General features: G+C 36.3%; 3 protein-coding genes across 15 annotated transcripts in view; 2 read left to right on the top strand and 1 right to left on the bottom strand.

Annotated features, from left to right (window-relative positions):
* LOC138331940 (ataxin-2-like) overlaps positions 1-10,887 on the top strand; it is a 32,487-nt gene extending 21,600 nt beyond the window's left edge. For 7 of the 11 annotated variants that reach the window (XM_069279817.1, XM_069279820.1, XM_069279818.1 and 4 more), the window contains 7 exons: positions 844-995; positions 1,142-1,325; positions 3,421-3,978; positions 4,515-4,616; positions 5,026-5,067; positions 7,637-7,725; positions 10,462-10,887. In XM_069279817.1, the coding sequence (XP_069135918.1) occupies positions 844-995; positions 1,142-1,325; positions 3,421-3,978; positions 4,515-4,616; positions 5,026-5,067; positions 7,637-7,692 (1,094 nt within the window). In that variant the 3' untranslated portion in view covers positions 7,693-7,725; positions 10,462-10,887. The remainder of the gene's footprint in view (positions 1-843; positions 996-1,141; positions 1,326-3,420; positions 3,979-4,514; positions 4,617-5,025; positions 5,068-7,636; positions 7,726-10,461) is intronic. The other 4 variants (XM_069279824.1, XM_069279823.1, XM_069279825.1 and 1 more) reach the window with 4 other exon arrangements.
* A 1,387-nt stretch (positions 10,888-12,274) lies between these two features.
* LOC138331941 (nicotinate-nucleotide pyrophosphorylase [carboxylating]-like) lies at positions 12,275-23,542 on the bottom strand. The gene is made up of 3 exons (XM_069279829.1): positions 22,831-23,542; positions 17,059-17,190; positions 12,275-16,454 (listed from the first exon to the last, which is right to left on the bottom strand). The coding sequence occupies exons 1-3, from the start codon at positions 23,407-23,409 to the stop codon at positions 16,233-16,235; spliced, it is 933 nt and encodes a 310-aa protein (XP_069135930.1). The 5' UTR covers positions 23,410-23,542; the 3' UTR covers positions 12,275-16,232.
* Positions 23,543-23,956: 414 nt separating this feature from the next.
* LOC138331939 (unconventional myosin-XVIIIa-like) overlaps positions 23,957-25,751 on the top strand; it is a 98,581-nt gene continuing 96,786 nt past the window's right edge. For 2 of the 3 annotated variants that reach the window (XM_069279812.1, XM_069279813.1), the window contains exon 1: positions 23,958-25,447. In XM_069279812.1, coding sequence (XP_069135913.1) covers positions 24,422-25,447 — 1,026 coding nt within the window. In that variant the 5' untranslated portion in view covers positions 23,958-24,421. Of the gene's footprint in view, positions 25,448-25,751 lie in introns of all 3 variants that reach the window. The other variant, XM_069279811.1, reaches the window with a different exon arrangement.

Below are 25,751 nucleotides of genomic sequence, written 5' to 3' on the forward strand. Positions count from 1 at the left end.
AGACCAATAGACAACAACATACAGGGGATTTACACAACATTTGAAGGCTTTGCTTTCTTTTATATGAAACCTACATGCAATATAGATTGAATAAATTTTCAATATTTTCTTTAATATTATTTTCTTTCTTTCCATGTTTTCACTCAGATCAAGTAAAGTTAATGTTGATATGAACACTTTAGCAATTATTCTTGGATGAGGAGAGTCTTGTTACTTTCATTTCAGTGTAGGTCCTGCATATAGTTTTATAATAAGAACCAACTTATTTTCCCATGTGATTGTACAAAGGCTATTGAAATGTGCAGGCTATTGAAATTTATAAATCATTGTTTAAAAAAAAAAAAAATAGCAACAAATTCAAGAGATTTTAAATTGCAAATAATGAAATTATGATGGACATGAAAACATCTTGTAAATGAGTTGGTTTACGGTAAAGTTCAGCAAAACATTATTTCTGGAATGCATATAGTCACAACAATTTTACATAGAAAAATTAACCCTCAAGCTTCCACCCTGCAAATCGATGCGAGTCGATTTCTTCTGTCCTGCTTTAAAAACAGACAAAGTCAAAACCTGAACTATTCTGACTTTGCACTGAAACCTTGCATCTTTTTCTGTTTCATTGAAATCAATATATCTTTGGACATCTAGTTACCCTATAATGATATTGTATAATGAGCATGTTCTGCAAACATATTTTGATTTTCCATACAAGAAAGTGGCTACACATTCACATGCTCTCTGCAGTTGATGCCTTTGTATAACATAAGGCATAGTAAGGATACACTTTGAGAGAATATCAATCTGAAACTTAGAATGAACTGTTTTGTTTTCTTTTTCCAGCTGTTGTGTCAATCCAAGGTCACAGACCAGATATTTCTGCGGCCCAAGCAACAGGACAACCACTATTGGCACACCATACACACCCCCCACAAATCATCCTACAGATGCCACCAAGTATGATAACACAACACGGAGGCTACCCCATTAGTCAGGTCAGTAAAGAAATCACAACTAGGTCAGTCTTTATGATACAAGATAAATAAAAAAGGGAGGTAACTTTGTAACATGCAAAGACAGAATACTGCTTTTTGCTACATTTCGGTGTATCTTGTTATTAAGACATGTTTGTTCCTTGTAGGTGATGCAGATGCCTTCCACCACATCAGCTGCACCTCCACGTATGGTGACGCCCACGTCATTACCCATGGTGCCTACGTCCCACCCGGGGGCCATCGACCAAAACAATGTGTCCCATTCAGGTGTTGGAGGGGGGCACATATTTAGTAAGTCTCACTCGGGGCAGAGTGGAGGCCATATCTATAGTAAGTCAAAGTCAGGGTGGAGCTTATACTGTCAAGTGGCAACGGTACTGTTGGTTGGTGGATAGTTTGGTTGATATCATTACAGATTTAGTGAAATAAGGGGGGAAAAACCCAGTAAGGTTGAAATATAGATCCCTATTCTCACCTCTCATATTTCTGATGAGATTTACACCATTTGGGCCCAGTTCATGAACATTCCTTAACTTAACCTTAAAGAATTTCTTAAATTCTTCATAGGAAAGCATTTAGGAAGTTAAGGAAAAAGCATCAGAGCCTTCCTTAACTTTAATGGTTTTCCTTAACTTCCGTAATGCTCTCCTATGGAGAATTTTAAGTCTTAAAGTTAAGGAATGTTCATGAAACTTGGCCCTGTTGTCTCATTTTCATTGCAAATCATCTAGTTTAAGATGTCGCTTGCACCAAGTCATCTTTTCACTCTGCAGTTAATACAGCTTGGAATGAAATGAATCAATTTCACTCTGCAGTTAATACTGCTTGGAACGAAATGAATCGAGATAGATTTAGAGACAAAAGTCATTTTCGCAGATTCAAGCTTTGGTAATTTGATTGGTCAATCTAAAAATAACCATCAGAACATATGATGGCTGCAATATTGTAGCTCAAAAGACTTTAAGACAGAAAATGGTGTTGTCTTTAGAGCTACAATTGGTGCCTATTACTGCTAATGGAGCAAAGTAATGATTATGCAAACCATTATAAAACGTTTCTTTGCATTTAATGGTACTTGTTTGATATCGCATACCTACTAGGCAATAAAACTGAACCTCATAAAATATGAAATTCTCATTGAGGTATTATTTTTTACATAATACATATGAAGGTCTTGTTGTGAATTTGACGTCTTGTGAGCGGTACGGTAGATATTAGGAATGGTAGTTATGTTTGTTGCATGTCTGTAAATGCATGTCTACACATAAAATAATTGGAAACCTACAACAAAGTATTGAAAACTGTGCCCAATGATTTTCGGAGGCAGTGCTCCACTAGGACACATAGGGACCAATTCGTACCCGGCCGAAAGGTATAGTAGGTCGGGTACGTATATTATTTGTTCTAAACATACGAGAGCTCAAGTTATTGGAGTGAGAATATGTGGATCTGTATTCCAAGCAGATTAGTAAAAAAATGTATACAAAGTTGTTTGGATAAATGTAGAACACATACTGTGTCAAAAGAAACCCCAATTGTTGTCTACTTTAGAGTTTTTCACTTACTTGCCCAATGAAGGAAAAACGCTTGACAGTATATGCATCGTAAGCTAGATTTACCAGTATACCACCCCATTATGTATTTATTATTGATTCCTTGGTGAAACGTCTGTTGTCTACTAGTCTTACCAGGCTAGAGGCTAAGGGGGAATCCTGGATGAAGAACATGTGGAGTATCGGGTATAAAGGCTCACTATGTTTCCCAAAAAAACAAAAAAATAAAAAATTTATCAATAATATTTCGTTTATGATATTGAACACCTGTATTTGTGGTTTAAAATGAAGTTAAAACACCAAATTAATGCAAGATTTCCTGTATAGATATATGTTAATCCATAAAGGTTTATTTCGCTGTTCTGCTGTGTATCATAGTAATAGTCAACTATGGTACAGTAATTAGTGTGACGACAGGAAGCATTAGACAAACTACTTATAAAAAGTTAAACATATAATTTGTCTGTTTAAAAATTCAGTTAAGGTATGTGCCTTTAAATGTCTTCAAATGTCATTAAGACTAAATGAAGGGTAGAGTTTATTTGATTGATCCTGAAAGCAGATGAGCGATACAGGCATATTGGGGTGTTAGTTCAATGTGTTATAAGTAATGGCCAAAACTCTTTACTAAAACAATAACATTCACAAAATAGATGTTATTTTAATTTTTAATGTAATTTACAGATTTTGCACAGTATATTGAATAAATTAAATTTCCATGAACATATGAAATGGAAAGAAAAATTGGTTAACAAACTGATATGTTTATGTATAGTTTTTTTCTCATAATTAACTATTTATTGTATCCATGTAATTGATGAAGCATTTGTTCTGTGTTTGTTGTTGTTATAATTGTACCACTATCGTTTCAGTGAACCCACCCACAGGGCCAGTGCCAGCACACATTCATCAGTTTTCACACACACAGCATCCACAGCCTGCACACATGGGGCCGCAGCAAAACCAGCCTGGCAATCAGATGAACCCTCAGTCCAACGCCCATCATCCTGCGCCCAGCCCGGTCCAACAACAGGGTCCTACGGGCCAGTCACACAACCAAGGACATCCTCCATCCTCGGGCACACCACAACCTCACCCTAACTATCCACAGATGGGACTCCAGCACCCTCCACTACAGGCGAGCCCACACAATCCCACCTCTCCTCAGACCATGCACACGATGCCACCCTACCACTACACCCACACAGCCAACGCACATGCCCAGCAGAACAACCAGCCATATGGACTAAACCAGGGCCATAACTCCGGTAATTCTTCTCATAACATGCCCGGCCAGTCCCCTCACATGCACAGTCAGGCCCAGATCGTGATGATGCCAAACCCACAAGTACAACAGAACTCACAGCAGGCTCAGCAACAGGCCCACAGCCACCAGTTCCAGCAGCATGCAGTTCCTCATCCCATGGCAGGTCAGTTCAAAGGGCCATCAAGTTGTTGGTCTATCTGTTCATCTGTCTGTAGACATAGCTTTGTCCGGTGAACTCGTCCTAGCTACTTGACAGATTTTGATAAAATTTGGTACACAGAACCCTGACATAAAGTGGAGACGATTAAACTATATAGGGTTCTGCAATGTCCCCTATCAATGGAGTTATAACTAAATTTGTAAAGCATTTGGTATTAATCTTCTACTCTGATGACAGTTCTAGTTTCTCCGTAAGAAATACATGTAATATATTTTCTGATCAATGAGGTTCATCAAACCAAATGTTGTGATAATCTGCATGTAAATTCTTATTATAAAAGTTGTACTTTTCTTAAAAGATATAAAAAAACCCATCAATAATGAAAATGTTATGCCTCTTCCTTCAGAAGAGACCTCATATTATAGTGATACCAATGTCTGGCCTATCCTGTCCAGATTTCTTAGGAAAATGGTTATTTTTTTCTATTATTATTTTATTTTTAATTGAAATGAGTTTATTTGTATACTTGTTGTGATCAGGACAAGCAGGACATATGAATTATCAAACGACAGGGATGCCAGCCATGCAGGCCAATAACCATACCAACATACATCAACAGATGCCGCCCTTTGTCCCTCAAGGTAAGAGTCAATAATTACATTCAGGGATTTCAGGGGTCTAAGAAGATCTAGAAAAACAAAAAAAATTTTAGTTACACTATTAAGCTTCCTGATAGGTTTTTGTGATATGAAGTATTTATTGGCTGTAAAGGAAAAGTTGCATGTCATGATCATAAAGTTAGAATTTGGACAAGGACAGAATCAAGAAACCATTCAACAAAAAGGAAGAAATTTTTAGGGAATGTATTTCTGAAAAATGTTCATACAGTGTAAATGAGATTGAATGCTTTAAGGTTAGCAGAGAAAAGATATAACATGTTGAGTAGTAAGATTAACACTAGAAGTACACTGAGGACCTCTATGAGTTTTGACGTCAGGCCCGTTGACACGCTGTATTTAATATCATCGCTGTTTTTGAAATAAATTGTAGTACCAGTACACCTGGCAAGAAAGGCATGGATATACAAAACCGGTAAATTGTTACTGCATCGTCATTTATCATGAAATGTATGGAAATCTGTACTGCCATGAAAACACTTCCATACTTTTCATTGTTGACCCCGTTTGGACACGCTGTTTCTCCCTCCGAATGTTCTCTTACTAATACAAGGCGTTGTGCTGTGTTACGGCTGACTGATGCCAATTTAGGGGTTCGTGTGTGTTATTTTCATAGACTACAAAGTAAGGGATTTATTTAGCGTTGGCTTAGCTGTTGAATTTATTATGTTCTTTATTTGCTCTTTAAGTATCTTTATATTTTGGATGGTAAAAATGTATTTGAATCTAAATCCTTTTGAACAGATTATGTTCTCAAATGTTCTTTAGTTTGTTTGTCAAATGTTGGACGTTTTTTGTAATGATGTACATATATATATATGAAGCAATGCAGGCTTCTTTTGTTAAATTGTTTATAAGATTTATGTGAACCATACAGGCTTTTGTTCTTTTGCTGAGTAAAATGGATACAAAGCAATACGGCAGCCTTTTGTTTAGAAGATTTGATACTTATTTGGATAGACTATCTGGTGTATTTTGCCCCAATGTCAGTGACAAACTGATAGAGGTCCTTGTGTGAAACTTTGAACCAGCATGCTCCCCACAATCAGTAGTCGTCCGACTCGTTATCACCAAGTTCTGCAAGTTACTGCATGCTTGTTGACCTGCACTATCAGGTCAAATTGTTGCATGAAATTAAAAGAGTGGTATTTACTCTGCTCATACGTTTGTAAAATGTATTTGATATCTATAGAAAATTGTATGTTATCTTTATTCATTTATAGTTGTTAAGCTGTCTTTCTAAGATGAAAAAGGCATTGTAGTATTTCATTTAATTTTATTTAAAATGAAACATAACTTTTTTCAAAATCAAACAAAGACTGAATTTGACTTTACTTGATTGCCTTTGAACTTTTCTAGAACAAACTCTTTTGTTTTAACATGATTGTGCTAGTTTTTACTGTAATCGGATTCCTCAAAGTATCTTGCAATTGGTAAATATCATCTTTTTCTTAACTTGTTTTCATAAGGCCTAATAAATTGATTTTTTTCCGAAGAGAAGTTACAAATAATATTGTAAACTTCAAGGGGGATAACTCTACCTTGATACTATGAAGATGATGAAATATGCTGTAGTAGGTCACATAGTATATATAGTTACCTTGTGTAATTTGCTTTCTCAGTATCATTCAGTATAAAAATTAAACTGCAGTATTTGTACAGTTGATTTTAATTTGCATGGTGAACAAAAACATGCTTCTTCCATGCATGTTGTAGGCTACATGTTATATGGAACATATACAAAAGTTAACACTTTTCTGAGGTCAACTCCATTTCTGCTTGGCTAAAAGATTTTTTTTTGATCAGTGATGTTTTAAATCTGCATAAGATAACTGCTATTATTGTTTATTGCTTTCTTATATATTTCTTGAGTGAAAATTAATTGTTGTTAAATATATATAATGCTATAAAATTATTTTGTTTTTATTCTGATGATAGTTTCGTTCACATGGCAGCTTTTCTTGAATTTACTTACTCCACAGAATCGCTCTGATCTCTCTCCAATTGTTTATCAACGTGTTGTGCTTTGATATCAAGAAAGGTCTTGTCAAAACATCTTAACTTCAAACATGTCCAGGAATGAAACATGGATTTCCATTTTTCCTGTTCATTAATTTTGGTCTTTAAAGTGAACAGTCGGGCAAGGATGGCTAAAGTCGGTAAAAATGGTGTGAATGTATCCAGTATAACTTCTTATGAAATGGAAAAATAAAATCTCTCGTCAAAATCTGTCTGCGTACGAAGAAATTAATTTAAAGTATGGAAATTCTAAAATGTCCTCCCGGCTCACTATGTCCGTGGTTACATTCCCACGCAGCCTCGCTTTCAATGCTTTCAACTTTTCTTTACTTTAATGGTCAGAACTGGGAAACTAAACAGAACTTGACCGTCGTATTAATATGTGAGAACTTTTGGAAGGCCAATGAACGCATTTAGACTGGTTTTCTTTGCCCGACTATTCACTTTAAAAGTTTTGTCTCCATCTTTCAAATTTCATCTTTTGGATAACAGTACAACTGTGCTTCTAGTAATGTCACGATAGTATCATGAAGATCATTGGTATATCTTACGTTAAAGAAATCAATTTGTTTCATTCTCCAGTTCTAGCAGAACCCAAGAAACAAATTTGCTTGTTCATGAGATTCACTTGACATAACTTGATCCGACTAAGAAAAGACCATGGGTGATCATGTCGAAAAGTGTAAATGCACATTCTTTTCAACATGGCTATGGTTTGATCAAATGTGAAGAACAATTTTAAGAATACAGTATATTGTTCACTTTCTGATAGAAACAAATGAATACAGTATATTGTTCACTTTCTGATAGAAACAAATGAATACAAACTTTCTGTGAGATCAGAGTTTCTGTGGAGTTTTCATTCTGCCCATTTTACTCGGGGCTGACCAGGGCATTTAGTAGCCCATGTAAGCTGAGAATATTGTTTCTTGCCTGTTTCTATGCCTGCTTCCTTTGTTTTGCAGTTCATTCACAGGGAGGCCCTCCGGGTCCTGTACAGTCCTACCCACAAACCCATTAAAACAGGGCCGTTTAATAGTGTGTTAATTTGTGTGTAAGTACCCAGTAACCGCATGCCCGAATGGCTTGTGCTTGTTGTCATTGTCGTGATGTGCTCATAGTAGTCTCTAGGAACCTCATTGCTGCAACAGTTCTTTATTATTAAAATTATATTTAATTGTTCACCTTTGAATGTAAATTTATAAATAATGAAACTCTTCCAATCCATAGACTGGAACAGTTTACAATTACATTATGGGGTGAATGTGTAACTAATAGTGATTAATAAAACCCTATTCTGTCTTGTCGTTTTAAGAGTTGTCTACCCTTGCAGGTAGGTATTAATTGTGATGTCTTTTAGTGAGTGTAACATCATATTTTACGGCTCACAAAATTTTTATTAATATGTCACAATTGATACCTACCCACAGGGGAGATAATTCTGTAATATGCCAAAACAGAATAACATATTTGATGTATTGTACAACAACACAGTGGACTGTGTTTGCCGTAATTAGCGCCCAGGGTGCTTAGAAAAATTCTAACCAAAGAGCTGAAGGGTGTGTGTGTGTGGGGGGGGGGGGGGGTCAATAAAACTCTTAAACTGCCTTCTTTCCTTTGAGACACATTATTACATTTTGATTCAAATGCGGGACTCATTAGTTCATGTAACCTGGGATACAATGCAGATGTTACAAGCATCACAAGTTGTAAAACATCATTTAATTCATGGGATGGGGGGCCTTTTCAGCCTTCTCCAGAAGATAAGACGAGTGCCTAAAGGGAGAAGGGCACTAATTACAGAATATAGTATATTATGAACATCCTTGATAGATGTAATATTGTGTGACTGTTATTTAGATTGATTGAAAATTGGTTAAAATAGATAGCTTATTAAACCTTACATCATCTATTAACTGAAATGGATACTCTAGAAAGTGTTTAGTTGTTGTTTGTTGTATTTTAGCTCTTTGTAGATTTATAGTATCGCATCATTAGTGTTGTGTTTTGATAATTTTTTCTGAATGACAAGTTAGTATTGGTTTAACACTAGATCTAAGGCAATAAATTTTGTAATAAATGTGATCTAGGGAAATAACTTTTGTAATAAATGTGATCTAGGGAAATAACTTTTGTAATAAATGTGATCTAGGGAAATAACTTTTGTAATAAATGTGATCTAGGGAAATAACTTTTGTAATAAATGTGATCTAGGGAAATAACTTTTGTAATAAATGTGATCTAGGGAAATAACTTTTGTAATAAATGTGATCTAGGGAAATAACTTTTGTAATAAATGTGATCTAGGGAAATAACTTTTGTAATAAATGTGATCTAAGGAAACAACTTTTGTAATAAATGTGATCTAGGGAAATAACTTTTGTAATAAATGTGATCTAGGGAAATAACTTTTGTAATAAATGTGATCTAAGGGAAATAACTTTTGTAATAAATGTGATCTAGGGAAATAACTTTTGTAATAAATGTGATCTAGGAAAAACTTTTGTAATAAATGTGATCTAGGGAAATAACTTTTGTAATAAATGTGATCTAGGGAAATAACTTTTGTAATAAATGTGATCTAGGGAAATAACTTTTGTAATAAATGTGATCTAGGGAAATAACTTTTGTAATAAATGTGATCTAAGGAAACAACTTTTGTAATAAATGTGATCTAGGGAAATAACTTTTGTAATAAATGTGATCTAGGGAAATAACTTTTTTAATAAATGTGATCTAGGGAAATAACTTTTGTAATAAATGTGATCTAGGGAAATAACTTTTTTAATAAATGTGATCTAAGGAAACAACTTTTGTAATAAATGTGATCTAGGGAAATAACTTTTGTAATAAATGTGATCTAGGGAAATAACTTTTTTAATAAATGTGATCTAAGGAAACAACTTTTGTAATAAATGTGATCTAGGGAAATAACTTTTGTAATAAATGTGAGTTTGTGTTTTGTAACAAATTTCCTTGTAGTAACCATTTATGTGTATTAGTTTCAGTAAAAATCATTTAGTATCATTTTGTTCAAAATCATTAACACATCATTTGGTAGCAACTGTATTTCATACATTTTGATTATTACTATCTTTGAGAATTTCACATTAGTGGAGAATTTACCAAAATAGCCTTAATGATAATAATCAAAAGCAATACCAAGTCAGTTACAAAGCTACAATATCTTCATACAAGATAGGGGTCATTTTTACCATCAGAACCTGTAGATTGATAGTTTTATCTCAACAGTCTGAGAAAAAATTCTGCACTGAAAACATTTAATTCCAATAATTTTAATAATAAATTGCATTAAGAACTAGACATTGAGACCTGTTTAATCATCACCCCCTGTAATTTCATTGTGGACTGTTCCGAGTAGTAGAATTAGAAGAGCTCAAAATCTAGCCCAGGGGTAAATGAGTGAAGAATATTGTTAAGGGATTGTTGTATGTTTTTGTAATATATGCATGTTGTTTTCATGTAGATAGCAATTAAATTTTTTGTTGTTGTAAACTCACTTTATCGGACATCTTTACACTACAATTAATTGTAGCTGAATCTAATTATTACCATGGGAGCCAGAATTTCGCGTTACTACAGGGGAGATAACTTTTCAGTTTTACAGTATTTTCACTAAATAAACTTCTTAGTAAGCCCTATATAAATAAAAATTGAAATATCTTTAAACATATATCATAAACAGCATATCCTTCTGTGTATTTTTGTCAAGTGTTTGACATCATTAGATACAAATGAACTTACGATAATCCTGACTTGTGTGTTGTAGGTGTGACGACGTTGACACGGCTGTAATGTGATCCAGCGCCCCCTAGGACGGACTGACCACATCGTAAAGCCAGTAGCGTACACAAGATAGATATATATAAAGCCATGAACGAAGTGGCTGTACAGCTCCGAGCATTGTGATGGAGCATAAAGACTACAATGATAGCGGGCCGACAGAGCCAGATCATGGTTATACAGCGCGGTACACAGCTGGTCAGCTGTGGGAAATTCTAAAGGATACACGGATCGAGTTAAACCTGTGGAAGATAAGAAAAACTGCCTATTGCAGAAAGTAAATTTTAAAAGGAATCAGAAGTGACTTTTTGTAGGCAATAAAAAAACTTAAAAAACTAAAGGAAAAAAAAAAACTTTAAAAAAAAAGACCAAAAAAAAAGACTTAAAAAAAATAATAAAAAAAAGAAACCTATCTTGAATGTGTTTGAATTTTTTGTCGAGCAACTTAAAAAAGATAATGTCTTGTGCTGTAGAATTTGGAGTTTTATTTGTTGAATATGAAAACCTTAGAATGTGTTGATGTCTATGAAATTTCTCATCTAGTGGAGCATATGAAAATTAAAAAGTTCTAGGTGAATTAGGTATGTGGCTAGCTGAAGTTAGATAGAAATACAATGTATTAACATGAAGAAAAATTGTAAAGTGATGGATTTCATTTGTAGAAAATTCTAATTTAGCCGTTTACATTTGGAAATATGGTGTTCAATTTCAAAACATACAGATTCTGTGATCAAGATGAAACTCCCTAGTACAAATGATATTCCATCGTACTAGGTACACAGAATCTTCTGTAACTGCAAACTAGGATTATTCTGGTAGAGGATAACCAAACAAGGGTACTAGAGAAAGATGACATTCTTGAATATCAGCTATCAATATTCTCATTAAATTAAACTGCTTTCAAAGTGCTTTAGTTTGGTAAACTTTACAGAAATAGTTCTATAATAACCAATTTACTGTAAACCAATTTTCTTGTGTTTCTAAATTTTGCAATTTCCATTTCAAATAAATTTTGCTAAGATTAACAGTCATGGATTTAAAAATTGAATGGAAATTCTTATCAATATAATGTACATTGTAGTTGATATTAATTTGTGGATGTGAACTTTCGCAAATTTATTTCGCCAGTTTCGTTCGCACGCTAAAGCAAAAGATGGGAATTCTTTTCAATATGATGTAACAGCTTTTAATTTGCCAAAATAAACTTATAAAAATTTACTTGGATTTGGAAATTCGCCAATGTCAATTGCACAAAAGAAAGACGGTTCACAGCAACCATTTTGATATTACTGTTTTTGTTTTCAAACTTTGGTTTAACTGAAGATTTGATGAAATAATCTAAATTACAATGTATGTGAATTTTCATTTTCAATAGCAGAAATATTGCACTGAAATTACTGTAAATGAACTAATTTTCGCTTTAATTTAGTTTCTCGTATTTTGCGAGATAAAATACTGTGAAAGTCAATTGAAAGTATGAACCTGGCTGTGGTACCGCCTGATTTGGGCTACCATGTATATAACATTAGATAGCATACAGATAGTATAGGAAAGTAACCCCAGAAATTGCAATTGTACCGCCTCTCCTGAAAGATAATGAAACCCTTGTCTGATGATTAAGTATATAAAGCAGAGCCAAACGACTCTAAATCACGAAATTAAAATGCTGTGGAAAAAAATTGTTAGGTAACAGTATGTAAGGTATTATCAAAAATGTGTTGGTTTACAGTACCAGGTTTGTATAGATGGCAGCGAGACACCATACATTTTTTCCAGAACAAATTACACAACTCCATAAATTACTTGTGAATATAATGTATTTATTTCTTTAAAAAATATATAACAGAAGTACTTGTTTCTATTGCATAATATTGCATATAAGATTAATAAAAAAAAATATACCATAATATGGATATACATACCTAATATATATATATAACTCGCAGAAATGCAAAACAAAAGCATTTTCATAACACTATTCCATCTTTACATATAACAGAGTTATCTGTCCTTGCAGGTAGATTCTGTTTGTAACATACAAGTCATGTGTTTGAGAGTGTAACATCATATTTTTTTGAAGAAATATTGCTCGTAAAATATAATGACATCACAACTGATACCCTTGCAAGGGAGATACCTGTGATATGCAAAGACGGAATTAAAGCCTATACACTGATTTTAAAAGTTTTCAGAAGTGGAATGTGTTTTCAACACAGGAGACCATGCACAGCTTAAATGCTCAATTATGGAACTCCTTGGGGAATAGATCCTGCGAAATACTCATTAGTTCAGGAGGCGCTTTCATCTGCCCATGATGAACATTAACAGACATTATCAATTGATGGAACTAAGAAGATGAGTCATTAGACACAGAAGGATGGTGATTGGAGGAGATGGATTATTTACAGACTCCTTTCCTTTCCTTGTGAGACGAGACAGGGGAATCATAGATCCCAAACCTACACATGGGCTAGGTCTCCAATTTTGATCATGCAGTTTCATTTTAAAGTATACCTTCCATATAATTGCCTGAATCATTATCCATACAATGTATATACAATGTACAGGTGTTACTAACAAGAGCTTCCATTTGCATATCAAAGTGTTGGAAAAATCTCTGGGTTGGATGGACCTCAGGTTTTCATATCCACAATAATATATTGGATGTGTCTGTATATTGGACACAAAACCTGTGGATTGAAAGGGAAGTCAAATGCTGTACAAATAAACCTGTTTATAGATGCCCTATTGCTGTCAGTTCTCTACTATCTTCAACATCTACACTACCATATTTACAGTTTAACCTCAACTAAGACACCTTGATAACTTAATAAGTTTCATGAGTTAATTAATGATTGTGCCTTAACTTTCAGGAATTCTTGAACATACACACACAAAATCTCTTTAAAGCAAGATAGCTGTTGAGAAAATTATGGTATACAAATCTTCTTAACTTCTGTTATGCTGGCCTATGAGGAATTAAGAGTTTTGCTCACGTTAATTAATTGTGGGGAATCTGAGCCAACAGTCTCCAGCTTTCACTTGTTTAAAAAGTGATTAGAGTAAACAATTTGTGGCTCCCTGGACATTGTTTTTGCCAAAAAAATTTTTTGCATAAAATAAACTGATAGTAGATTTTTTTCAGCATTTTCAGCTAAAAAAAAATACTTGCGCAAAGTACACTGTGCACAAGTTACCATACACAAGTTTTTACAGTATCAAAAAATGACAAAATTTTCATCAACTTTAAAAATAAAGGTCTGCTTGTGCCTATTTTGAGTAAAAAACATGGACATCATTTGTAGTATTGAAAGAAATAAAATTTTCACTAATTAAATAATTAAAAGTTACCTTATGAATGATTAACCACAATTCAAAATGACAACACACTGTAAACGGCTAAAAAGGAGATACCGGTAATTTTGGCAAAAAAAAAAAGCATCTGTTGCTTATATCTTATTACAATACTGTTTTGAAGACTACGAGAACAAGATATTGCTTATACATGTATCATTTCAAAGAAAAATGGGAATAATAATTGCGTCTTCAGTTAAAATTCACAACCAACATCTGTAACACATAGAGGCGTAAAATGTTTCTGCAAAGTAATAGAAAATAGGTAGGTAGATCAAGATATGGTTGAAATATTATAAATGTGGATATTTTTATGTGTGGAATTTTTCCACTTCGTCAGCTTTTAATTTGTGTATAGTGTGCCAATTTTCATGCTGCACATCTAAAATGAATGTATATTCAGGAAGAGACAATCTCAATAGGCAGGAGGCGAGTGATTTTGAGATTTATGAAGGTAGTGGTCTACCAGTTTCGCCCATGTTTGGGCTTCATCAGGACACCATGCCATCAAAATTAACTTACCGGTACTAAAGTACACAAAATGCGGACACTTATGATGTAATGTACAATACATCCAAGAACTTGCCGGTAAACTCTAATGTACAAAGAACATTAACTCTAACGTATGTGATAGTCTCTTCCTACTAAAATTATCAGTTATATCAGTATCTAAATTGTCCTTCACGTTATACTTTTTTTAAAAACATAAAAAAAAAAAAAAAAGTATTGTTCATGTTCATCAAGGCACAACGTGGATGTTGACTCTGATTTGTAGTTTAGATCAGCTAAAACAGGACCTAGCACTGAGCGATTCTGACAGTTCGGCATCTTCTCCAAACCCATCAGAGGAAGATCGACGGGTAGACTATAAGGAACTAAACTACAAATCAGAGTTGGACAGCGGAGGACCCATCAATCCACCAGTTAAGTAACCACGACGTTGGCTCTACTTCTTGGATAAAATGAATGTATTTACATGGAAAAAGTGCACTTGGTGATATGTTCTGGTATGTATATATCTTATTCATACCTATGTCTTGTTACCATAGCAACCAATTTTTTTTCAATATGTCGGCATGCTGTTCAGCATCCCTTTAAACCTCGGTAGTTTCTGAGAAAATCTCCAGAAACCTTGGTAGCAGAAGAAGGTTGAAGAAATTGCAAACAAAACAATATTCAATATCACAGAGTCATTACTGTTGTTGTAGCCCTGAGTATATTAACAAAGTCATGGGTCTATTAAATTTAAATATTCTTCAATAATTTCAATGTTCATGGACCAGTTCACATTTCTCATACAAGTCTGTCAGATAAAAATACTGATGAAAATTGCTTCAAAAGAAACAACACCTGGTCCATTTTAGTGAGAATTGTTTGATATGCATAGTAATCAAAACTACTAAATATGGCAATCAGAACATTTGAAACCCATGTTTAATAGCAAATCAAAGAATGAGGTTCTCCAAGATCCTTTTGGTGTGGAACAATCGGATTAAAACTAGTTCTGTTTTCCATTACTAGTATACAGTTTGACTAGTTGGACCTTGTTATTCGTTCATGAATTAAAGACGGACCTGGTGATTTTATATTCTTTTCAGACGAGTCTTGACAAAGCCCTCACAGGCCTGTATCAAAAAGTGAAGATTTGTCAGGATTTACACCTGAAACAATTACTTTTACAAACCATATAAATGAAAACGACCCAGATTTTCAAATACTGGAACGTAGAGTATCGGAGTGTAATCAAAGATCTGGTTATAATCAAATATTCAAAATCTAATTAATACTATAATTCGAGGACTAGCAATCATTTGCTTGACAAGTAAATATAAATTTAAAAAACCATATACAAATTAAAATTGTTAACAGATATTTCAAGTTTGATGAACATTTAAACGAGAATTAGCACCTGATCCATTTCCGTGATAACAACTAAATGACTTGATAATTTTAGATATACATATACATGTGTATCTAACAAGAGATCCCAGAGGTATCTTAGCACCCACCCAGCCTTCTTATTAATTGATCAGTCCCATAATGTAATATGCACAATTAGAGCCCTAGGGGAACCTAAATAGTAAATCTAAAATTTGAGAAAGATCCCTTCAGTACATTCTGAGAAATAGTGGTAACAAATCAAACTACTCTTTAATTATCAAAATCCAAGATGGCCGTCTGGAAGACGGACGACGAACCACGTACGAAAGGCGATTTGAATAGCCCACCATCATCAGATGGTTGGCTAAAAACAAATACACTACCCTGCACTTATCACTTGATGACAAAGTACATCATAGCATAGTTCAATCAACCATGGATCTCCGACAGTAGTATAACAACTTTATCATAAGGAGGTCTTGATCAAGGAGATGAAATGTCAATTTATTATTCCAGTTTAGATCAAGCAGTCTCCACCTGTAAGTTTCTCGGATCGACTCCATCTTTTAAAATCTTGAGTGAGAAGTCGACGGTGTCGTAGCCCTGTGTAAGCCGACTAAGGGACACGACGTCCACATGTTTATCGAGGTAAGATAACAGTGTTGTCTCTGTTATCCCTCCACTAGCCTCCACTATTAGGTTGGGATATTTCTCTTTCAGCTCCTTGGCAGCGACAGGAAGAGCCTTCAACAAAAATAGTATATTATGTTAAAATATTTATAAGGTAGCAAGAACTGGTAAAATAATATGACAGAGTTTTTTTTACATATCATGCCATCTCATAAAATATTGGTACATGTACACTATTCCTGAACACATGAAGGAACTATTTTGGGTCAGATCACCCAAAACGGTACCTTCTTTGTGATACTCCAGTTGTTGTCCACCTGAGTGGGGCATGTGTCTTTTCTATAAACTTTTCTTCCAAACATCTTCTACTCTATGAAGGAAATGCCCAGGTTACAGAAATTGGGCCTGTATAGTATGTCAGATGAAGGACTACCAATTGCAAGTATGTTCAAATAAATAACTTACAGCTTCATTCAAAGTCACAGGGGTCAATTTCAATTAATTCTGCTGAAGAACCATTCCTCTTAATGGAAAGACAAAGATTCAGTGAGCACTTTCAGCCCATTTGGTCCTCTGAATTTTATTCAAATATTTATTCGCATTTTACCTGTTAATTCTAATGTGATGTATATATACAAATAGTCGGGTGAACGTTAAGACCAATGAACCTCTTCAGATTTGCTTGTTTTAAGGCAAGCCTATAAAATGGAATCCCTACCTCAGGAGAGAAGTTATCAAGCATCACAACATCACATCCTGCCTCTGCAGCCTCTAGCCCGTCTTTGACAGACCGACACTCCACTTCCACTTTTGTAGAGAATCCTCCGACAACACGAGCGTCACTCACCGCCTAAAACAAAAATATATAAATGTAAATCAGTTCAATACAGTGTATAATTGAACCCACTCTGCAGATCATGAGCGTCACTCACCACCTAAAACAACAAGAGATCCCAGAGGGATCTTGGCGCCCACCAAAGAATGATCTATATCTGACAAAGGAAAGATGGATCTTTTCTCTACTTTTTAAACTTTTTTAAACATACTACATATAAAATTTGAGACAGATCGCTTCAGTACCTTTTGAGAAATAGCGTTAACAAACTTCAACTATCAAAATCCAAGATGACTCCTTGGTGGCCATCTTGTTGATCAATCGGTCCCAAATCACAATATGCACAACTAGGGCCCTAGGGGAACCTACATATGAAATTTGAGACAGATCCCTTCAATACTTTCTGAGAAATAGCGATAACAAACTTTGACTATAAAAATCCAAGATGGCGGCCTGGCGGCCATCTTGTTCACTGATTGGTCCCAAAATGCAATATGCAAAACAAGGGCCCTAGGGGAACCTACATACTAAATTTGAGAAAGATCCCTTCAGCACTTTTTGAGAAATAGGGATAACAAACTTTAACTATCAAAATCCAAGATGGCGGCCTGGCGGCCATCTTGTTCACTGATTGATGCAAAATGCAATATGCAAAACAAGGGCCCTAGGGGAACCTACATATTAAATTTGAGAAAGATCCCTTCAGCGCTTTTTGAGAAATAGGGATATCAAACCTTAACTATCAAATCCAAGATGGCCGCCAGGTGGCCATCTTGTTTTTCCTTTCAGCCTCAAAATCTGTATGGCACAAATAGGGACCAAGGGTAACTTCCATGTGAAGTTTGAACAAAATTCCTTCAGTAGTTCTCAAGAAATATCGATAACAAACTTCAACTGCCAAAATCAAAGATGGCTGCCTGGCGGCCATCTTGTTTTTCGGATCAGCCTCAAAATCTGTATGGCACAACTAGGGACCAAGGGTAACCTCCATGTGAAGTTTGAACAAAATCCCTTCAGTAGTTCTCAAGAAATATCGATAACAAACTTCAACTGCCAAAATCAAAGATGGCTGCCTGACGGCCATCTTGTTTTTCCGATCAGCCTCAAAATCTGTATGGCACAAATATGGACCAAGGGGACCCTCCATGTGAAGTTTGAACAAAATCCCTGCAGCAGTTTTTAAAAAATAGTGATAACAAGCATTGTTTACGGACGGACGCCGGACGCTGGACGACGGACCACGGACGCCGGACGACGGACCACGGACGCAGGGCGATTTGAATAGCCCACCATCTGATGATGGTGGGCTAAAAATATATAAATCAATTCTATACAGTGTATAATTGAAACCATTCTGCTGACCCATATGAGATAGGACTTTGTAGGGGAACACTAGTTTATCATGCATGGCCATGATGATATAATAAAAATGTTCAAACCTGGTCAACACTAGCCGCAATATATTGATCGGCTAGGGAGAACTTCTCTTTAGCTCGATCGGTTGAGCATCAGACTAGTTATCCAGAGGTCGCGAGTTCGATTCCTAGCAGAGGCAGGTATTAAATTTATTGTAAATCCTGCTACATATTCCAACCACACTGTATGATGATCCAATGCCTAAAAAATAATGGGGAGAAAGCCAGACAAGCTTTTTCTTCAACGGGAGGTCAAAGGTAAAATATAGGTCACTGTGACTTGATTCTGGAAAGAGGTATCTTTTCTCTGTCTTTCCTTTCTTTCCCTCTTCCTTTCAAGCATTTAATACACACAGGAAAACTACCTTACATAAAATCAACATAGTGGCAAAACCTTTTCTAATCTAGATAAAACCACAATTGAGGTCTTCTGAGAAGGAGGGAAGAAAATGAATGACCTAACAAGACGGATACAATGGAAACGATCAGGCTTGTCCAAACAGCAGAAGGATTAAAATGGCAGAGTTGGAAGAATATAAAGGGACTGTAAATTCATCAAGCAATCATGAAGCGTAAAAAGTAGTGGTGTTCCGATTAATCAAGTTCATCAGGTATCGTTGGTTTGGGGTGTTTAACCAATCAATCAAATAAGAAATCTGTAATCGAGTTTCGTCGGAATTGTCCAACATCATGGTAAACGAAAGTGTATAATTAGCCGATCAGTAAAACACGCAAGATGTCATAGAAAACTTGTCGTAATCAATTGCTTGTGTGTGTTTTCCCTCATATCATTTCAAATATTAAGCGTCTAAATGAATTGAAGAGCACATACGCATACGTAGTAATGTAAATGTTCAGGGGAGTATAATTTTATTTGTTAAAACATAAGCGACCTGAGATTATGGCAACACGTGTAGAAGAAAGTTTGTACGATTTTCCTGGAAAACGTACACGGTCTTGAGTGAGACCAAAGAAATATTAATCGATTTTAATCGATCATCAATTGGTTACACAAAACTGATGATTGATCATAAAATTGCAACCGATTCCCAACACTTGTAAAAAGGGAGATGAAACACAGAAGGATCTCGGTCAGGAGGCACACCAAAGTGCTGAGGACCTCACAGCTCCTGGGGAGCAGCTTGATGACACAACTTATCAAGCGTTGTACAAAGCAATGTCCACACAGCAAGATCCTCTTTTAGAAAGACGACTGAACAAGGTAAAGTGGCCCGCCATGGACAGCAAGGAATGGAGTTCACTAGATGAGAATAGAAGAGCAGATACTGGAAACATCACTGGTAGTGTGGAGTGGAAACTAGTTCCAATGACAAAGACTAATGTATACCATCGAGATGCAATGATTTGGAGAAAGTACTGCAGTTATAACATCTGTTCAAAGAAAACTGCTAACTTTAAAAAGGAGATACAGATGGTCCCCTGAGGAAGAGATTAATCATTTCAGGGACTGTCTAAGGGATCGGCTAAAGGAGCTGAGGTAAGTAGAAGAATTCTGAAAGACAAGACTCTAATGCCAGAATAAAGATGTAGAGAAACATTTGAAGGTTACACATGGGGACAAGAGCAAGAATGAGCCTTAAGGACCAAATGAGAGAGTTGATATGGCTGATTGGATGTAAGGGATCCAATATTGAAAGAGATTTACAGAAGTGATGAAGAAAGCAAGGGCAGCATCAGTACCTGAGCCAAATGGCATTCCCTACAAAGTGTACAAGAAATGTCCAAAGCTTTTACACAGACTTTGGTATTAAATGAAATTGGTCTGGAGGAAAGGAGTATACGACCATGCTGGAAACTTGATGAAGGATTCTTTGTTCCAAAGGAGGAAAATATCAAGGGGTTAGGGTAGTTCTGGAAAATATCATTGCTGAACATGAACATTCTGTATGTGTGACTAAGTTAACTGATCAGGGAAGCGAAGGCGAATCATTGAGACTTGACATCAGTATGACTTGACCTGGCATATGCATAATTGGTAGCATCCCGCAAAGAATAATGAAGATGGCTCTGGACCAGCACTACATTCCAGAGATGAAAGAAATCACCTAAAGCTTCTTCCATGGATTTCATCTGTGATTGCCTGTCAAGGCTGAAATTGGATAAAGGCATTGTGACAGACTGTACAATTTCTGTATTATCGTTTATTATATGGCTATGAACACGATCCCTGAGGCCGGGAAAAGGGAGACGCAAGGTCCACAATTTAGAACCAACATCAGACAACCACCAAGCAGGGAGTTCATAAATGATCTGGAGATCATGGAAATTACCCTGTCCAACAAAGTCTAGGTGCATCCTGAAAACATTGGGGGGTATCCTGGCCAAGAATGAAATTTAAGTCAGCCAAATTTAGCTGGATCCTAAAGAAGCATAAGTGTCAAGACAATTTTGTCTTCTCATTCAGGAAGAGGAAACTCCATCAATATTGATGAGATCAATCCTCTAATAAAGTGCCAATTCCTAGTAAGTAGTATGATGACAGCTTGTAGGACTCCAACAAGGTAGAGCAAAAATTTTGTGAAGGACTAAGGACCACCGACAAGATAGGTCTACCAAGAATGTTCAAGGCAGATATTCCAACAAGGACTTGACACTACTTTCACAGCTTCCTTGGCCATTAATGTTATACAAGATTTCCCAAGTACCAACAGTCCAGGGACTTGAGAGAATAAATAAACACCTCCGAAGGTGACTCTGGGTTCCTCAATACTTCTCATCTCCTCTATATCTCACTAAATCTCAGTACTATAAGTCAGTTCTCACTAACATCTTTTGTGGGGAAGTTCAAGACAAAGAAAGCAAGACTTGTCATGGTGATCGAAGACTCCAAAAGTGTCAAGAGAATACCCTTGGCATCACAGAGATGACAAGGAAGACTGCCGTTGGAAAGGTGGGGAAGAAGGCAGAGAGAGGAGGCACAGAAATGAAAAAAAAATTAGAAACCAATTATCGGAGAGTATAGATAATAATCAATCACCCATCCGGTTGCAGGATCAGGATTGAAACCCTCCATAATGGATGGACCTGGCTGACAAGTGATGAGGACAATGGCTTAGCAGCAAAGCCAACACAAAGATACCTTCAATGCTTTCTGAGAAATACTGGTAGCGATAATTAGAATTGTTCGCGGAATATATAGACCACGAACCACAGACAAATGCGATAGCAGCATGCTGGTTATGATATTAATGATGTAACAATAATCTAGGCATTATAAATAGAGGATATTCCTTGTTTCTTGATGAATTTCAGTTATATTTCATCGATTGAGCTGTTGGAAACTTTGATTTTTTCATACAAGCAAAGCACGAGTGAAAAATATTAAAGTTTCCACCTCATGAGATGAAATATTACTGGTCTTCATCAGGATACGCACCTTCGCCTACCAAGCCATAACGACATATGTCGATGATTCCTTGGCCTCTTGACCCGTTTTTCCGGTGCCTGGGAAACCCTCGCACTGATTGGCGTGGATGTCTGGAAGCGAAATAGTCCTAAAATAAGAGAGCTTCTAAAAAGAAATGATCGCTCTGATTGGTCAGAATTTACCTCATTGACCAGTAACAGGACTGTAGGAAAAATTTTTGCCACCACATGGCAGCAGTAGTAAAGCACTGTAAAAACGGCGCATTCTGTCAAGGCCAGCAAGGAGTGTAATGGATTATCTTGTCTTGACATGTGAAGATGCAGGAAACAAGGAATATTCTATTCATTACATTTTTTCTCACTTCCATTTACTGAAGACCATTTACTGCAGGGGTTTCAATAACAGGCGGTACCCGGTACTTTTTGCCGCTTGAACCTGGCTGTGGTACCGCCTGATTTGGGCTAAATTACATTTGATAGCATACAGATGGTATCGAAAAGTACCCCCTGAAATTGCAATTGTACCGCCTCTCCTGAAAGATAATTAAACCATTACTACTAGTTTCTCTGGAGGTTATTCTGCCATTGTATCTTACAGAGTTATTTGCCCTTGCGGTTATCATGTTGTATTTTTGTGAGCATAATGTCATATTTCTACATAAAAATATGACATCATTGTTGCGCATAAACTGATGAGGTAACAATCAAAATGATATTTTCACTGTCAAAGATGCATTCCATTTGGTCAAAAGCGAGTGAAAATATCAAAATTGATACTGAAGTGAAGTATATCACTTTTATGCTCACTGTAAAACCTTACATTTCACTGCAAAAATATAATAATAAGGTCTACCTTGGTTATATTTCCTGCAGTCCAGATATGGTTGTCTTTCAGCATTATCATTGACGATAAATCATATCGATGAGTGGACACTCCGCCGACTAGCAGAGAATATTTTTCCACAAGTCGAAAACCCGGCGTTGTCTTACGAGTTCCTGCGATTTCTCCTGACCATCCCGCAGTCTCAGCAATTTTACGCATTCGCCTTGCAGCGCTAGCAATACCACTGGCTCTGGAAAGACAGTTAAGGGCCACTCTTTCTCCCAACAAGAGTTGTCTCACTTTGCCCGTTACAGTAGCAACTCTGCTGACTGGCTCTACATAATCCCCCTCTTGACAGCTCCATGTAACAGAGCAGTCAAGCTCCTTAAACAGTGCATCAAAGAAAGGTTTACCAGCCAAGACTCCGGCGCTCTTCACTAACAACACTGCCGTCTCTTCCTTTTCACCGACCACAAATCCACCGTAGTCAAAATTTGGGGTGTCTTCCTTCAGCCATTCCCGGACCATGTGCTGCAAGGTTACCGGGTGGAGAATGTGAGCCAAGTTTGGTCTGTAGATTCCATTTAAAATGGAATCTGCAGCTGACATGGTACCGAATGATCCTAAAATACCCAAATCACCATTTAAGTAACAGTTATATAATTCACGGACAGTTAGCAACCGAGCAGGGAAAGTGATGTTTACCAAATTTTAGGTACTCGGAATGTCTCGGGAGTTTCCTTTGGGTCCAATATGTACTGATACTGATAGAGAACTTTTCTGACAAAAAAAATACGAAACGAAGAGACCTCCAAAATGATAATTTAATATTTTATTTAACTAGAGCTCTACAGAAGATTGTTTGCTATTATGTAACGCCTCTTTTAGAAATTGAATTCATTCTGATTTATTTTTACATAATTTACAAGTTTGACATTGAAAAAAATGAAATTACATTATATTTACTCAGGCTGCCTTTCTATCAAATAACAACAACTGAAAACTGCCCAAAGCAAACACAACATTAGCATAGCTAGGCCTAACTCCAAACTGTACAAGTTTACATGTACAGATCTATGCAGTATGTGTTACACGTGCATCTAAATTGGTTTTGAGATGCCCCCTCGAATTTTAACCGGAAGCAGCTCGAGGTTATTTCCTGAATAGTCACCATTTTGGATGGTGTGCGGCTGGTCGATGGAAACAGGAAGAGGGCAAGCCACGATATGGACATTTAAATGGGACAAGGATTATTGTTGACAACGACTTAATTTGATTCCTCGTGCTATATGTGTTCATTTTGGATTTGCTAAGCCTGGAAGCATTGTTCATTGTTGAAACGAAAGTAGGTTTGAGAAGGCGGGGTCCGCTCCCGTCTCGATCTTCTATCGCAGCGGTCACTTTGTGATATTGTAAAATTTTGTGACAGAAGATCTTTGCTAAAGACAGTGATAACTACACTTGTGTATTGATATTTCCGGTTAGCCTTGATATTAATATACATAAAATAAGAAGTGAACGTACTTAATATTCACAGCTGACAAATTTATAGTGGCTGTAATTTGAAACTGAGCTATAAATAAAAACATCCCATTTCAACTGTCAAGCATAAAACTCAAATATGTTCAGTTTTATGAAAAAAGATAAAGAGCATAAAGATGACAAGAAAAGGGAGAAAGATGACAAGAAAAAGGAAAAGAAAGATAAAAAGGATAAGGAGAAGAAAGCTAAAGAACGAGAGCCGATGACACAAGATGATTTGAAACGACTTGACGAAGTTAAGAAAGGGGTTTTCCGGAGATTTAGTGACCGAGATCGTTCAAAGAAAGCTGGTAGTATGAAGGGGGCTACTTCCCCTGATGGTGTGCCGAGAGATAGTAGTGACAGTAGTCTAAGCTCAGGAAGGCCGAGTCCGGTACGAGAGATGCCACCTACAGATAGAAAGTTTGATTTGCATAAACCAGAGCGTGTACCAAGTAAAGGTTCAGCAGACAAACCTAAGCCTTCACCGAAACCAAGGAGCATCTTAAAGCCTAAACATTCAGGACCTATTGCAGAGGACATCGATAGCTCCATTATATTGAAAGAAAATACAAGATTGAATCAAATGACAGCACATATTGTAAACAATGGCAATGAGCAGACGTACGAAAATGTACCGGTCCAGGAGCCCCCTAAAGAACCCGAGAAGTCCTATAAATCAAAACTAAGGCTGCCTTCTATTGTCCCTCCTCAGCCCCCGAGAATACGGGAGCTAATTCTTAAGCGCCAACCTGCTGGAGATTTCGGATTTACTCTAAGGAAAGCTGTGTTGGTAGATAAAGGAGGTGGGGACAATGCAGAAACCAGGCACACCGTCATTTTCGCAGAGCCGGGAAGTGGTGTTCGTAACTTACAAACTGGACTCATTCCGGGAGACAAACTCATTGAGGTCAATGGCGTTAACGTCGAAGATACCAGCCGAGAAGAAATCGTGGAATTAATCAGATCATCGGGAGATTCTCTGTCTGTGAAGGTCCAACCAATCCAGGAGCTGATCGAGCTGAGCGTCCGTCCCGCACCCGACGGTGGGACGATTGAGGTACAGGACGAGGTGGTTAAAGGAGGAACGCTGAAGAGAAGTGGGAGCTTTCGACACAAGAAAGGGGTGAGTGTCAAGCATTCGTTTAAATCTTTTTAGCGTTGGGATTCAACAAAGCCAACGAGTTCCAACAATAATTTATATTCATTATGTTAAAATATTGAAAATGGATTTGTTATCATGAGTTTCAAAAATGCTACACAATCTGTGACAATCAACAGATCACTTGATGTTGATCTTGGCCAGGGTTTGTATTAACGTTGTCCACATATCCTTTAAAAAAAATGAAAAAGACCCCACATTTTGATTATGAAAATCCATTCAAATTACACAGAGGGACCCTTTTTTATCTGAGAAGATCCCATTTATG

Source organism: Argopecten irradians, chromosome 9 (genome assembly GCF_041381155.1).
Source record: "Argopecten irradians isolate NY chromosome 9, Ai_NY, whole genome shotgun sequence".
Classification (NCBI taxonomy): Eukaryota; Metazoa; Mollusca; class Bivalvia; order Pectinida; family Pectinidae; genus Argopecten; species Argopecten irradians.